The sequence below is a fragment of the Hemicordylus capensis genome, chromosome 16 (assembly GCF_027244095.1).
Source record: "Hemicordylus capensis ecotype Gifberg chromosome 16, rHemCap1.1.pri, whole genome shotgun sequence".
NCBI lineage: Eukaryota > Metazoa > Chordata > Lepidosauria > Squamata > Cordylidae > Hemicordylus > Hemicordylus capensis.
This window is the reverse complement of record NC_069672.1, coordinates 17,153,177-17,167,660: the sequence shown is the minus strand read 5'-3', so window position 1 is coordinate 17,167,660 and position 14,484 is coordinate 17,153,177. Positions and strand designations below refer to the sequence as shown.

General features: G+C 60.4%; 2 protein-coding genes across 5 annotated transcripts; both read right to left on the bottom strand.

Moving 5' to 3' along the window:
• Positions 1 to 711: 711 nt before the first annotated feature.
• On the bottom strand, positions 712 to 6,355 carry DDOST (dolichyl-diphosphooligosaccharide--protein glycosyltransferase non-catalytic subunit). Its single transcript, XM_053281571.1, has 11 exons — positions 6,108 to 6,355; positions 5,272 to 5,378; positions 4,728 to 4,814; positions 4,196 to 4,299; positions 3,716 to 3,810; positions 3,375 to 3,468; positions 2,968 to 3,116; positions 2,294 to 2,441; positions 2,085 to 2,205; positions 1,333 to 1,439; positions 712 to 1,182 (listed from the first exon to the last, which is right to left on the bottom strand). The coding sequence occupies exons 1-11, from the start codon at positions 6,338 to 6,340 to the stop codon at positions 1,033 to 1,035; spliced, it is 1,395 nt and encodes a 464-aa protein (XP_053137546.1). The 5' UTR covers positions 6,341 to 6,355; the 3' UTR covers positions 712 to 1,032.
• A 414-nt stretch (positions 6,356 to 6,769) lies between these two features.
• On the bottom strand, positions 6,770 to 13,844 carry SH2D5 (SH2 domain containing 5). Of its 4 annotated transcripts, XR_008312650.1 has the most exons (11): positions 13,093 to 13,829; positions 12,330 to 12,460; positions 11,602 to 11,682; positions 11,165 to 11,239; positions 10,818 to 10,964; positions 10,298 to 10,546; positions 9,467 to 9,641; positions 8,644 to 8,749; positions 8,055 to 8,214; positions 7,174 to 7,763; positions 6,874 to 7,011 (listed from the first exon to the last, which is right to left on the bottom strand). XR_008312650.1 is itself a non-coding variant. In XM_053281178.1 (10 exons), exons 2-10 carry the CDS (start codon positions 12,417 to 12,419, stop codon positions 6,868 to 6,870), a joined length of 1,227 nt encoding a protein of 408 aa, XP_053137153.1. In that variant the 5' UTR covers positions 12,420 to 12,460; positions 13,093 to 13,844; the 3' UTR covers positions 6,770 to 6,867. The 4 variants fall into 4 exon arrangements, 3 of the variants coding, with proteins under 3 accessions (XP_053137153.1, XP_053137154.1, XP_053137152.1); XM_053281178.1 differs by lacking the exon at positions 7,174 to 7,763 and having other exon boundaries at positions 6,770 to 7,011; positions 13,093 to 13,844; XM_053281179.1 differs by having other exon boundaries at positions 6,770 to 7,452; positions 13,093 to 13,836.
• Between the last annotated feature and the right edge of the window lie 640 nt (positions 13,845 to 14,484).

The following is a 14,484-nucleotide window of genomic DNA, read 5'->3' as shown; positions in this document are numbered from 1 at the left end:
CCGAGTCTCCTCCTGCCCTCCCTCAGCACTTGCACCGCCTGGGTTGCTGAGTGGCCTGGAGATGGGCCGGGCCAGCCTCGCCCCCCGCCCCTTTCTAGGCGCCAGCCAGCCCTCCCAGGGGCCCTGGGCTGTGGGGACAGGAGAAATTGCCCCCCTCTCAGGCATCTTGTGCCAGTCCATGGGGCAGGGGTGTGTGTGTGTGTATGGTGGGGGGGACACCTTGGTAGGCCAACTGGCCCCTTTCTTGGTTTGGAAACTGCTCACACTCTCCCCCCCTTACTTCCTCAGGCCTGGCCCCTCCTGCCCTCCCCACACACCCCCAGTCATGGATGCTTCTTGTCCACTGCTTTTAAATTCCCAATGATGTTTCACCAAAAGAGATTCAGAACCCAAAAGGAGAAAATGCCAGCATGAAACAAGCTTCAGGACTGGATATTCTCTTCCTCCTCAAACACAAAGCAGGAGTCTGACCTGCCCTGGAAGCCTTTCCAGAAGACGGCCCCTTGGCTCTCCCCTTGCTGGCCTTTTAGAGGACTCACCCCATACGTAAGAGCCAGAGGAGAGTCATCACTTTATCTTAGTCAAGGGCCGCTCCTGCTTCAGCTTTGGGATTTTCCCTAATGGGGCAGCAGAGCCACACAGGATTGCTGCAAGTCCTCAAAGTGCCTCTTCCACACGGCCACACAGAATCAAGAGCAAAGGTACACGGGATGAAGATGGGGGGAACTGCCTCTTTATTTGGAAAAACCAAAAACCAGTGATCCTGGGTCAGGAGACCAGAAACAGGACAGTGGCAGCAGGAACAATGGGCAAAATGTTGACAGACACCAGCAATTGGTCAGGTCCACGCAGAGGCCCTTCTTGGCTGCTTCCACCCTCCCGCTCCTCCTCCTCGTCCTCGGCCTGAGGGCCAGCCGGTTGCAATCAGTGACTGGGTGGATGCTGGGACCCCAGCGCCGGCACCAGAGTGTCCACACGGCGTGGAAGGGTGGCTCCCCCCTCCCTCCCTCCCTCCGGCGGGGAGATGCTCGATCAATCCAACTTCTCCTTCTCTTTCATGTGCAGGAACACGATGCTGAAGAGGAAGAGGCCCATCATCATGGAGAAGGCGCTGGCGTAGTACGGGTATGCCGAGGGGATGAAGCGCTCGTACTGGGTGTGCTGGAGCGGACGCACGGACACCTGGGGGAGGCGGGACACAAGGGGGGGCCATCAGAGAAGACAGGCAGGCTACACAGACCTCTAGAGCACATTCGGCTTAGCCCTTCCCAGAGACTGAGCAGTGCCTCCTCTTCTCTGCAGAGCAACACGGGCCAAATGGCTGCTGCTTACCTGTGTCGAGGAGTACAGGTGGGTGTAGCCCAGCCGGTTGTAATCCACTTTGAACTGGAAGACTCCGTAGACATCGGGAAGCTTGAACTGGACACTGTACTTGCCTCCTAGAAGCCAAAGAGGTTTGGGGCCTTTAGTGGGCCAGAGGAGGGGGGCTGCGTGTGGCGCTCCCCCCCATGTGCTTCTTTCTGCAGAACTTGCCCCAAGCCATCCTGACGGGGGCACAAGAGATGGCCCCCTGCGCGCATCACCAGCCAGCCCACTTTTCTTAGGGTTAGGGGGTCAGTCAGCTGCGCGCCCTTCAGGAGGGGGTTCTGGGCTGGCTGGCCTCTTTCTCAGCATCTCAGCAGCAGCAGCGAGACAGGACTCACAAGACACCAGTGGATGCTGTTTCAGGCAGCTCTTTCATACCACCCAACTTCATCTCAGGACCGTGGTGGTATCCCAGTTGGTGCCTGAGTGAGCCTGTATTGCAGGGTTGGTGGCAACTAGCCACTCGCTCGCCGGAGGGCAGGAAGCATCACCTTAGCACCGGAAGCTGCTTTCTACCGAGATCCTGCTTAGCAAAGGGGACAATTCATGCCCGCCCTGCTCCCCATAGATGGCCATGACCAGGCAGAACCTTTCGCATGTTGGCAGAAAGAGAGACGACTGCTTTCCCTGCCAGCCCTGGCTACCCCACAGACGAACCTAGGCAGAGGGGGGCTCCTGACGCTTTGGGATTTATGTGCATGGCTGACCGAACAGCTCACCGTTCCTCTTGAGGAACGTCCTCACAAAGGGGTCGATGCGGACAAACTCCAGCTGGATGTCGTCCCCGTCAAAGGGGACCCACTTGCCGTCCGACAGCTTTTCAATGACGATGCTGTACTCCTGCAGGACAGAGACCCGTTAGCTGGGGGCAGAGCAGCAGCTGCGGAGGCCAAGGAAGACGCAGCTGCGCTCAGGCACGGCATCTCACCACGAGGTCCGTGACGGTGTAGGCACTAGGGGGTGCCGTCTCCCTGACGCGGTGGTGCGAGACCTCTCCCACGCGCAGGACTCCCTCCTCCTTGAACACCCAGCGGGAGAGGGCGATGGCCAGCTCGTAGTTCCCCGTCTGGGAATACCTGAGTCGCACAAGGGGGAGAAGGGAGGCTCGTTCACTTCCAAGACCGATCACCCTGTGTCGCACCGCTCTGTAAGTGGCAGGGCCCCAATGGACAGCTGGGCAGCCAACCCTGCCCAAAGCACTCTGGGAGATCCCCTCCCCTCCCTGCACAGAAGCTGCAGCCTGCCTGAAGGAAGCCAGCTGTGTGGCCACGTGCGAATCACTCTCTCCTTTCCTCAGCAGGGTTTGCCGTGGTAAGCATTGGGATGGGAAACTACACGTGAGCATGGTCTGCTGTAAGAGATTCCCCTTAGGGGGCGGAGCTGTAGCTTGGGGGTAGAACATCCACTCTGCAGGCGGAAGGTCCCAGCTTCAATCCCTGGCAGCCTCTCCACGATAGGGTTGAGGGAGATGCCTGGCTGAAACCCTGGAGAAGCTGTTGCCCGTCAGAGCAGGCAATACTGAGCTAGATGGACCAAGGGTCTGACTCAATAGAAAGCAGCTTCCTCTGTTCTCAGGAGACTCGAGTCCAGAAAGTCACATACCTCTGAGAGCCGGGCGTAGCTTTCTGCACAGCAGAGTTGAAGAAGGCGTCACTGAAGAAGTCAAGGGAACCGCTGAAGACCACACGGGCATTATTCCGGGCCTGAAGCCCAGCAATCAGGAGGGTGTTCTTTCCAACAGCATGAGGGTACTAGAGAGATAGAACTACTGGTGAACTGTGGAGGGGCTAGAACTCCGATGTGGGGCCCCTGCACTGAATGCCCCAGGCTCATATACCCCAGACTGGGCTATGGGAGGGGAATGACCTGGCGTTGAGCCACCCTGTATGGGCCCAATGGAGCCCTTCCAGCCAAGCAGATGCGGTCTGAATTGTAATGAAGTCAGGGGAGAGAGAGTCTAGCACTGAGGTCTCTCTGCAACAGAAGGAGAAGCAAAACACTGCATGTACCTGCGTGATGGGCTTGTCCGGAAAGAAGGAGTAAGAAGTAGAAGAGCCAGTGAGAATATCCAGCACCAGAGGGTTGTCAGGATCAGCCACCATCCTACGGAGAAAGTTGATCAGGAATGAAAGTGCGGTAAGCATGTGGCAGTTTGGCCAAGAGGGCCGACATCAGCCCTGCTTCCTTCTACAGTTAGGAGGAGGACTGTGCACAGAAAAAACTAAAACGGAGCAGGCTTGGTTCCCAAGCCAAGAAAAGATGAGAGGAATTCACCAGTTGGGAGTGCAAGAAGAGAGCCGGCGCGAGCAAAATCCTCCCCATTCCTGGGCCTGGTTTGCAGGAGACTTACCCGACCCCCCGGAAGAGAATGGGGTTCAGTGGCCTCTTGCCCACAATAGTCGGAGCCTTCAGGAGGTTCTCGGAATCAGCAACGATGAGGGTGTGCTGCAGAGAGAGGTAAAGAGACTAGCCTTCCGTGGGCTGCAAACTCTTTTGACTAGCACTCTGCCTTCAGAAGCTGAAGCAATCAGGAATCCCCGGCCGCCAGCCATGTCTCTGCAGGTTGCTACTCAAAGCTACTGCCATCCTACCCTTCAGCCAAGGAGTTCAGGGCAGTGCACCATTATAGCCCCCCTCGCTTGCTGTACTTACAACAACCCTGCAAGGTTGGTTTGGCTGAGAGAGGCTGGCTGGCCCAAGCTCACCCCCTCAGAGGGACCTGCGCTGGGCGTCCACTCTTATGCCACACCTGGCGCACACAGAGGCAGTTTTGAGAGGATGGTGGCTGAATGATGCACCAGAGGCTGCAGGGGCACAGAAAGATGTTTACCTGGCCCAGGTCAGAGACATCATAGTTATGGTGGTCAATGACTGCGGTCTTCTCCTCATCAAACTCGATCCCACACTCACTTCCCAGCTCTCGAAGAGGGTCACCTATGAGGTGCAAGAGAGAGGTTTACCCTGCTACATGCACTCTACTCTTCAAGAAAAAAATGTATGCGTAACCAGGAATGCACATACGCACAGATTCTTGTTTCTGGTCTTTTCCCAGCTCACAGAGGGACTGGGAGTGAGCAAGCTGTCAGTTCCCCAGCTGAACTGATAGCTCCTGAAAGGCAGAACCTGCACTCTGCGCACACATTTGCAATGAACCTTCAAAGCACTGTGTCTTAATCTTGCATTTCCCATTTGACTACAAAGGCACCCAGAATTCCAGGCCAACAGCTGTGGCAGAAGACAACCTTGCCACACAAGACTTCCATTCAGCTACAAAGCAGAGCAGCTCCAAACACTGGGAGCAGGCCTAAGTCACTTTCCAAACCAAAAGCTCTCCATCTGCTTGATAAGCATATCACACTCACCAATATCAGAGCTGGCAGCCACGAGGACACTTCCACCTCCATCAATAAAAGCAGCAATGGTCTCCACGTTGATGTTTCCTCCAAAATCTACAATGAAGTATCAGGAGGCTTAAAACTGGCAAAGCAAAACTGTTTACAAGAATATTCTGCGGAAGCAGATCTGCATTATGCACAGAAGCAAGAGAAACACTTTGATCTCTGGCTATAAAACAACTCACACATTATTTCCAAAACAGAAATAGCTGCAAAGGAACTTTTATGCACACATCTTTAGCCCCAAGTAGTTTCTGGCAAAAAAGCAACATGAAACTGTATTTATGCAGTTAATTTTAATTCACATTCACCTGCCTACAAGACAGAAAATGTTCTGGGCCAATGCATAACACAAAAGCACCCCCCCTGCCCCCCACATCTCAATGTGCGAAACAGGAGTTGTAAAAGCTGAATTAAACTAAACTAAGCTCCTGTTACAATATGCATAATTAGCTTTCAGCAGTCCTCATTTTTAAAAGAAAATCTATTTATGCTGATCATCATGTTTTACCTTCTACAGATGGAGAAAATATGATCAAGTTGTCATATAAGAACTCCCCATATTTAATGAGGGACAAGCCAGGGTCATCAGCAGTCCTGAATGTCAGATCAAAGCCCCTATCTAGAAACAGGCAGAAACACAGAAAGATTACTCATTTAACCACGTGGCAGCATTCTCCAAGATCACAGGGAGGGCGGGAGAGAGACATAGGGAGCTCCTTTATACTGAGTCCATCTAGCCCAGTGTGGTCAGGTCTACTCTGACTGGCAGCAGCTCTCCAAGGATTCAGACTCGGGGGTCTCTCCCAGCCCTCCCTGGAGATGCTTCTGCCAGGATTGAACTGGGGCCTTCTGCACGCCAAGCGGACGCTCTACCCCTGAGCTTCGGCCCCATCCTCCAAGGGGGATATTTTACGGCACTCACATGTAGCCTCCCACCCATCCCAGTGCAAACCAAGGCAGACCCTGCTTAACAAAGGGTCTGCTCAAGACCAGCCCTCTCTCCTCTGTGATCCTTTTAGCTAGAAATGCCTGCAGCTGAATCTGGGGTCTTCTGCACGCCAAGGTGGTGCCCCCCACCGCATCACCCACCGAGCTACAGCCTCTCCCTTTAGAAACTGCCGCCGTCCAGCCCACTCTGACCCACCCTGACTGGCAGCACCTTTCTGGGGTTCCAGGCGACGGAGGCCTTTCTTCCCAGCCCTCCCTAGAAGTGCTGCCAGGAAGCCAGCCTGAGCCCTTCTGCCCGCCAAGCTGCCCCCTGCTAAACGGGAAGCGGGCTGCTGCTGCTGCTCCCACCGAGCCCGCGCTGGACTCTGACTGGCGGCAGCGGCAAATCCCCGGCACCTGCCTGCCAGGCTGCGGAGGAAGAGCGAGTGCGTGTCCTTGAGGTTCATGTTCTCCAGCAGCACCAGAGTGCGGGATCCGCCGCCCCCGGCCGCCGCCGCCCCGGCCTGTCCGGGCAGGCCCAGCACCGCCGCCGCCAGCACCAGCCGCAGCATCTTCCCCGCCAGAGCGCTCGACCCCGACCGCGCCGCCATCTTCCCCGCCAGAATGACCCGGAAGTGTTCCCCCGCCATCGCGCTCTCCAATCCCCGAACGGCGTGCCCTTGCTTGTCCAATCAGAGGCCTTCATGCGTGCGGCTAAGGCCCGCCCCCCTTGGCCCGCTCAGCCACTCCGCCGCAGACAGCTCCGACCCAGCGAGCCGCTCTGGGCTCTCCCCACAGGCCGAGCGCATCTCCACCCCGCCCTCTCCAGACCCAAGCGGGCCAATCCGAACAGCGCTATTTTGCATAGCCGAGACGCGGCTAAGGGAAGCCGGAGCTGAGCGATGGTCTCTATGGTAACGGAGGACCGCGGCCCCCCGCCCCGAGGCTGCTTCCTAGGAATCCAAGCGGGGGCAGCAGCCTCGACATCTCTCGCTCTTCCCGCCCCCGCATGGACCCCGCCCCCGCTCCCCGCTGCAGTCCCCACCCCCTTCCCAACGAACCACACACTCTCCAAAGGCTGATTTCCAAGTACAAATATATTTGCAGGACATCTAAATATAAACATTTTTAAAATATAAATTATGTATTCTAAACATTTATACACGATATATGTATACTATGTATATGTTGATATATGCATGCTCACATACATATTACTTAGATTTCTCTCAATAAAGTTAGACTGCAGGCACTCATAAGGAAAAAAGGAAGACGGAGGCCACCAGCAGCAGCGAAGCAGGGACGGAGTCTGGTCCGCCGGCTGCAAAAGAGACACACGAATCTGCAGAGCGAGAGCGTTTGGGGCGGCAGCGGAGCACCGCCTGCGTGACGTGCAACCTCCCCTGCTGCCCTCGGATGTGAAAATCTAAAATGCTAGCCGTGAATCGGAGCAAGACTGCACGGAAGGCGGAGAGACACTTACCGAAGCCTGGCAATGCTCTTGGGAAATCATGTTCACCCGACAAGCCACCCTTTGCAGCCACAAATGGGGTTACAAAGAGACGGAGAAGCCGCGATGAGGTTAAACACGAAATATTTCCCTGCATTACGAGGACGATGGAGAAGGGCTGGCCAGTCCAGAGGTGCGGACACAATGGAAGCCTTTGGCTAGAAACACATTTGTGGATGTTTCTGTTTCGCCAAGGCGCTAGGGAAGTGGCCTGCACCCACGATCTTTACCACGCCAGAGCAACAAGGTTAGCTAAAGAGAGGAAACACAACGCATCTTTGCGGCACCAGGAAAGAGCTAGCACAATTAAGATGTGGGGGGCAGGAAAGTGACCTCGAGCATTAGCAAAGCTCTGGCTGGACTGCCAAGGATTTGCTGGCACCATACAGCCAGGAGGCCTGCCGGCGACTCCGCTCTTCTCTCCAGCCGTTCTCTGGCATGCCGTCCTGTTCCTCATAACAGTGGTTCACCCGGTCTGCAGCCAAGGAGCAAAAGAGGCCCCCTTGACTCCCGGAGTAATGATCCAACAGGGCTTCCATGCTGGGGAACTCTACATTCAAATGCTTTAAGCAGCGGGGAGAAAGGAAGGAAGGAAGGAAGGAAGGAAGAGAGGTGATAGAAAAGGTTGGAAAAGTGGTTCTTTTCTGCAAGCAAGCACTACCACTGGCTGAACTTCTGTGATGTCATGGAATGTTTGGGAGAACCTCCAGCCACTGAATGTTGGCAGGTGCTAAACGTTCAGAGGAAGATTTGTTTGGGACAACACATTTCAAGAAGACCCAGCAGCACACAGGAACAGCAGCAGAGAGCCTGCCTGGATGGACACGGGAGCTGCCCAACCACCCGCCTCTTACCTCCACAGAGAACTTCCCAAGCTGGCTCCTGTAGATCTGGTAAGGGATGACTCCGCAGCGCGTCCTCACGGTCAGACACCACTGGCTGGCGGCGCTTGGTTCTGCCCAGAGGAGGAAGGCGCCCAGGACATCCTTCCTGAGCAACCCCATCGCAGCATCCCTGGAAGCCAGCAGGGAGAAGGAGATGGGACCTGAGAGCAGGAAGGAGGCCTCCAGAGAAGACACCTCCCCTGCAGAACAAGGGGGGCCAGCTGGGAAACCCAGGCTGCCTCATGTCTGAAGCGTTCACTGGCATCGCTCTTTTAAAATGGCCACCACATAAGAACCTAAGAACCTCAGAACAGCCCTGCTGGGTCAGGCCCAAGGAGGCTCCTCTAGTCCAGCCTCCTGTTTCGCACAGTGGCCCACCAGATGCCGCTGGAAGCCACAGGCAGGAGTTGAAAGGGACAGACCCTCCCTCCTGCCGTGACTCCCCTGCAACTGGGACTCAGAGGCACCCTCCCCTTGAGGCTTCCACCTTCTTGTCATCGGCTGGTCAGCATCTCTGAGTTCCTCTGCCCTGGGAGCCCACCGCAGCTTGAGGCCTCACCTGTCGATGCCCGCAAAAGACCACACATTCTCCATCAGGCTGCCGTCGTTTTCCGACAGGTAGGCCAGGCTGCCTCTGCTCCCTTTGCTGTCGCAGCTGGTGTGAACTGCAGCCAAGGAGACACAGGGGAGTCACACACTGCTGCACAAAAGGGGTCGGTTATTGGGATGAAGACTCATAGGAACGTGGGAAGCTGCCATCTACTGAGTCAGAGCCTTGGTCCATCTCGCTCAGTATCGTCTTCACAGACTGGCAGCGGCTTCTCCCAGGTTGCAGGCAGGAATCTCTCGTTGGAGATGCTGCCAGGGAGGGGACTTGGAACCTCCTAGATGCTCTTCCCAGAGCGGCTCCATCTCTGAAGGGGAATCTCTTACAGTGTTTACGAAACATCAACAAGCCTCCCTTTCGTATGCAACCAGGGCGGACCCTGCTTGGCTTAAGGAGACAAGTCACGTTTGCGACCATAAGACCAGCTCTCTGACAAAAACAGTCCCATGGCAAGAAGCCTGCTTGCATTAGAAGTACCTTTAAATGAAGCTATGTTATGCACAACTGGGGAAATCCAGTCTCTCTCTCTCTCTCTCCCCTTTGGCATTTGGAGCCCCCTCGTAAGACGAGGCCCCGTGCTGTAGCTTGCATAGTGTGTGCCTCAATACGGCACGGGTCTCAGTCCCTGGCGGCAGCATCTCCAGGGAGGGCCGGGAAAGCCCTCTTCGCCGCCTGGAGCTCAGGAGAGCCCTGGACCTGCCCCAGCCACACTGACACCAGCCGCGCAGCCCTTTCCGCCCTCCCCCGCCACCTTCCCTCTCCCCCAAATACTGACACAGGTCCCGGGCCCCCTGCAGCAACTGTCCCTCGAAGGTGCAGCCCCGATAGGCCCCGGAGCGGAGGATCTTGCTGCGGATGGCTTTCTTGCGCACCAGAATCGGGGAGCAGTACGGATTGCCGGGACGCGGGTTGCTCAGACTGCTTCTCTCCTCCAGATCCAGCCTCTCTCTCTAGGGATGCAAGCCCGGAGAAGCAGACACTTGGCTGGAGAAGCAGAAATGGCCCCTCCTGGCGAGAAGCCAGACGCAGAAGCGCCAGTGCTGGATGTATCGCCTGAGGCAGCTTGGAAAAGGCAGGCGGAGGCTGTGCTTGCCCTCTGGCCTGGACCACCGGCCGCGTTTGGGGTCAGGGAAGGGCCTTCTGCCCTGCCAGTTGGGTAGCCCAAGGTATTAACTGAGCCAAGAGGCACCTTTTCAAAGTGGTGATTCTCTTATGTTTACCAGGGGAAGAGCAACTGGCCCTCTCCACCCCCAGCACAGCATCCCTCCAGTGGCTGTTGCTGGTCTCTCTCTTAGATTGTGAGTCTCCCGGGAGGGACTCCTGCCTGGAACCCTGGAGAGCCGCTGCCAGTCAGTGCAGACAACTTGAGCTAGAGGGACTAAGGGTCTGCCTTGGCGTGAGGCAGCTTCCTGACCTCTGGGCTGACCCCGACGATGCCCCCGAGGTCCTCCTGATCTGCCTAGATCGTGGCAGCAGGCCTGGCCACCGGGAGCAGACCCCTGCGGATGCCGAGCGGGCGAGACCTTCTCCTCCAACATGCAGCTTGGCTCCCTTGCGCGAGACACGCCAAGGACAACCCGGGTGGTGGGGAGAGAAACTTGCTCACCACGCTGAAGGAGGGACCGAAGTCCGCAGGGCACGGCAGCCTCCGGAAGGAGACCAGGGCGTTGACGTTCTGGGAAACCTCCTCCGGGCTGAGGGACTCCCAGACCAGCCGGCTCTCTGGGGAGGCTCCCGGCAGCCTCCCCGACTCCCGCTGGGCGGAGCCGCTCGGGGGCCAGTCCTGCTCCTCGGGGTGCATCAGGAGGTAACAGAGCTGGAAGGAGCGGCACAGCAGCAAGTGCAGCGCCTGGGCCTGGAAGGCGAGATGGGCAGGAGGTGCGTGAGGAGCAGCCGCCGGTGCGCCAGGCCGCCTGGGCCAGTCCGTCCTGCAGGCAACGGCCGGGATCCGCCTCCTCCCCGCGCCCCCAGGGCCCTGCCAGTCCTCCGCAGGGGACCGGCTTGGGAGGCCAGACCTCGGGTCGCGCTCGGCTGCAACGGCCTCCCTAGGATGCGGACTGAGAAGCGGGCCCAGGAGAGAGAGGAGCCGCCCTGCCTGCGAGGGAGGCCTCTACTGCCAGGCCTACCTCGCTGGGCTGGCTGCCCACGAACAAGTGGCAGAAGAGGCGACTCGGGGGGCTGCGGGGGTTGCGGGCCACGAAGGCGAACTGGCAGGCGGTGGGTCTCCAGGTGCTGAAGAGGATGCGCCGGAGGGCGTGAGCCATGAGCAGCGCCTGAGGTGGGAGAGAAGCCACGGGGGGGGGGGGGGCGGGTGCTGAGGACCGGCAGAGCCCAGCCTGGCCCCCCACCCAGCCCCACCCCCGGCTGGCGAAAGGAGCGTAGCGACAGCCCTGGAAGGCAGGCCGTGCCAAGGGCCAGGCAACCCCTGCTCCTCGCGCCCGCGTGCAGAGGGGCCGAGCAAAAGCCCACCTACCTCCCCCTCCACGCTGTACATCTTCAGGCCTTGCAGGCAGAACTTCAGGACGACGGGCCGCCGTCTGGGGCAGTCCTGCGTCCAGGGAGGAGAGAGGAGGAGAAGTAGCAGGGGGGCCGGGGGGGGGGGGTGGATGCCGACACAGCCAGGAGCAGCTCCACGGAGGTCACGCCTAGTGGCGGGGGCCATCTGAGAGGCACTGCCTCCCCCCGCGCTCCTCCTCTGCAGCCCCACCAAGAGTCAGAGCAGAAATCCCGCCTGGCCTGTCCTGGCGGCTTCCGGGAAGCACATCCCGGAGGTGCTGCACAAGGGCAGGGCTCAGCCCCGGAGCCTCTGAGGAAGGGCCCAGAGCGCTCACACAGGCCTTGCTACTTTCCCTGCCCAGTCAGAGAACACCCCGGCTGGCCGGCCAGCCACCGTTCGAGCCGCCTCCTCACCTTCAGGGCCTGAAGCTGCTCTTGGACCAGGTGGGCCTTTTGCTGGAGTTCTGTGCTCTCCACAGCGAAGGAGCCCACGTACTGCGCCGGAGGGAAAAAGGCACGACGTCAGAGCGCCCCCCCCCACCGTGGCAGCTGATCCGTGGCCCAGTACCTGCAACACGGGCACCTACGCGGTCATGTTGCCGCCACGGCTTAAACAGCGGAAGCCTCGTTCTGACCCCAGAAGCCAACGCCTGACCCCCTCTGCCCTCGGAGAATGGGGGTGGCGGGGGGGGGGGGGGAGAGCCGGTCCTGTGGTAGTGCACATGCATGGTCCTAAGCAGGGCTGGCCTTGGTCCACTGGGAGGGGTGCCTACGTCAGAGTGCTGCAAGACCCTCCCTCGGCAGGCAGGCCACCGCTCAGGAATCCTCCCAAAGGTCCCCAGAGGGGGAGTAGCGAGGGGAGAGGGGGCCGTGTGTGCCTCGGAGTGAGGGGGGCAATGGAGAAGATGGGGAGGGGTGCAGCTGGGGGGGGGGCAGGTTCTTTGAACAGTGACAGCTACACCCTGCCCTGGTCCCTGTTCATTCCCTGGCGGCAGCAGCATCCCCAGGCAGGGCTGGGAAGAATTCCTGCCTGAAAGCTGAGAGGAGCTGCTGCCAGTCAGTGCAGAGGTCAGGGGACTGGAGGGGACCCAGGGCCTGACTCCGTCCTCCCCCCCGCTGAGCCCCTCCCGCCTCAGACTCACCTCCGCCAGCTTGGCAATGACCCTGCCCCTCTGCTGGGGGGCTGCTGGCTCCGGAGCCCGGCTCCCGTTCCCGGAGGACTGCTTCTTCATGATGCCTGGAGCAGCCTCCTGGGCGTGGGCTGGGAGGACGCCTGGGGGGAGGACGCAAGCAAGAGGGACAGGCCACCTGCAGGCAGCGGGTGGCCTTTCTGCGCGGGGGGGGGGGGGTCCTGGGACCAGCGGGGGCCCCCGCCCTGCTCTGCTGCCTGCCTGCCAGGGAGGCCTCTACAGCTCCCCCAGGCCGGCAGCAGTTTCACCCGGCCAGCGGGCCAGGCTCCTGCGGCGGGGGATGGCGTCCGGGGCGGGGGGAGCCCCCCGAGCCTCCCCAGGCCAGGCACTCTCCCCGCCCGAGCCGGCGACCTTGGGCCAGGCTCCTGCCTGCTCCCTCCCACGGGGTGGGCAAGGTCGGGCGCGGGGGGGGCAGAGGCGCCTTCGCTGCCTGGGCATGAGGAGCGGGCAGGAGGGGCCCCCGCGCCAGCCCCGCTTCGTGCTCTGGGGGGCAGGCAGGGCGCGCGCGGCCTGCCTGAAGGGACGACTCGGCGCGCGCCTCCCCTTGCTCGGGAGCGAGGCTGGAGAAGAACCCGCTGTGCCCCCCCCCCCCGCCGCTCAGCCGGGCCCCCGGGCCGGGAGGCGCGCTCTCGGACCGCGCCACGTGCGCCCAGGAGGAGCTCCGGGCTGCGGCTTCCCAGCCATGCACGCGCGCAACCCGCCGAGCCTCCCTTACCTGGGCAGGCGCAGAGGCAGCGCGGCGCATCCTCTCAACAGCGCCCCTCGGCAAAGAAGACTCCCCAGCACCGGCTGGGACCCCCAGCCGCAGAGGCCCCAGGACCCCCCCCCCCGATTCCGCCCTCCCAGACGCGCCTAAAGCACCCGAGAGCGGATGCAGAAGCCTCGCCGACACCTGCAGGCCCCAAATCCCAGCCAGCCAATCGGCTGCCAGGGAAGCGAAGCCACACCCACAGGCTTGCGGGGGGTGGGTGGAGGCGAGAAGCTCCGCTCAGCCCCCGCGGCCTTGGGACCCGGAGCGCGCAGGCTCTGCCCCGCGGCCCTCCCAAAGCTCTGCGCGCGGCACCCCTTGCGATCCCCTCCCCGAGGAGGAGGCGGCGGCGGCGAAGAAGAAGGAGAAGCAGCGCACTGCGATGGCCAAGCCTCTCCAAGCGCCCCCCGCCGCCCACTGCAGAGCCTCAGGGGCCCTTCCCGTGCGAGGGTGGGTGATGGCGCCTGCTTGTGGGCTTCCCGTCCGCGGGGACAGGCGACTGGGCCAGAGGGACCGCGCCCCCCGCCCCCGCCCGGCCACTCAGTTCTTCTTCGCCCACCTCGAGGTCTGCCTACTAGCCCTCACAGAGAGAACCTCCATGGTCAGAGGCAGGCTAGCACTTCCCAGTTGCTGAGCAGCTCTGCTCGTGGGCTGCTGGGAAGCAGCCAGCAGGACTCTCCCCACTGTTGGAAGCCAGCCTGAGCTCGCCCCCCACCCCCGGTACCCAGACCCCAAAGGAGGGGGCCTGCCAAGCCCCAACAGAAGTGACTCCCTCTGCCCGAGGGAGGCCAGGCGCTGTAGCAGCCACAAGGCACGAGGGCTCCCCAGAGGGTGCCCATCTTGGCCCCCCCCTCACTTAGGAAAGAGGAGAGCACCAATTGCAGGCCGGCCCCCGTGTGCGCTTCTGCCTGCAGCCCCCCCCCCCCGGTGATTCAGACCCCACCAGCACCGGGTGCTTGTGCGCCTCCAGCAGCAGCCGCCCCCCAGAAGAGCCAGATCCAAGGAAGAGGGGCTGCTGGGAGAGGCAGGGGGACCAGCGTGGGGCAGCCCCTGTGGTGGGGAGGGGCGGAGTGGTGGTCCGCATGCTGCACAAGCAGGAGGGACGTGGGGGTCTGGCGGCAGGTGTGAGCACTGTGAGATCTTCCCCCTTCAGGGGATGGAGCTGCCCCTCTGGGAAGAGGAGCAGAAGGTCCCCCGGTCCCTGCCTGCCTGGCAGCATCTCCAAGAGGGGGCTGAGCGAGAGCCTCCTGCCTGCAACGTGGGAGAAGCCGCTGCCAGTCTGGGTAGACAATGCTGAGCGAGAGGGACCAAGGGTTGGACTCCGTCTGTGGCAGCTCCTTCGGCTCCTGCAACTCTGCC

Bases quoted from the DNA above. Each gene is read 5' to 3' on its own strand.
- DDOST (XM_053281571.1), bottom strand. From the start codon at position 6,340: ATGGCGGGGGAACACTTCCGGGTCATTCTGGCGGGGAAGATGGCGGCG. The intron at 3,469-3,715 runs GTAAGTCTCCTG...CTTTCTCCGTAG, and splicing joins ATTCTCTTCCGGGGGGTCGG to GATGGTGGCTGATCCTGACA. The intron at 2,442-2,967 runs GTATGTGACTTT...TGTGCGACTCAG, and splicing joins GCTACGCCCGGCTCTCAGAG to GTATTCCCAGACGGGGAACT.
- SH2D5 (XM_053281177.1), bottom strand. From the start codon at position 12,419: ATGAAGAAGCAGTCCTCCGGGAACGGGAGCCGGGCTCCGGAGCCAGCA. The intron at 10,965-11,164 runs GTAGGTGGGCTT...CTCCCACCTCAG, and splicing joins TGTACAGCGTGGAGGGGGAG to GCGCTGCTCATGGCTCACGC. The intron at 8,215-8,643 runs GTGAGGCCTCAA...GCTGGCTTCCAG, and splicing joins TCTTTTGCGGGCATCGACAG to GGATGCTGCGATGGGGTTGC.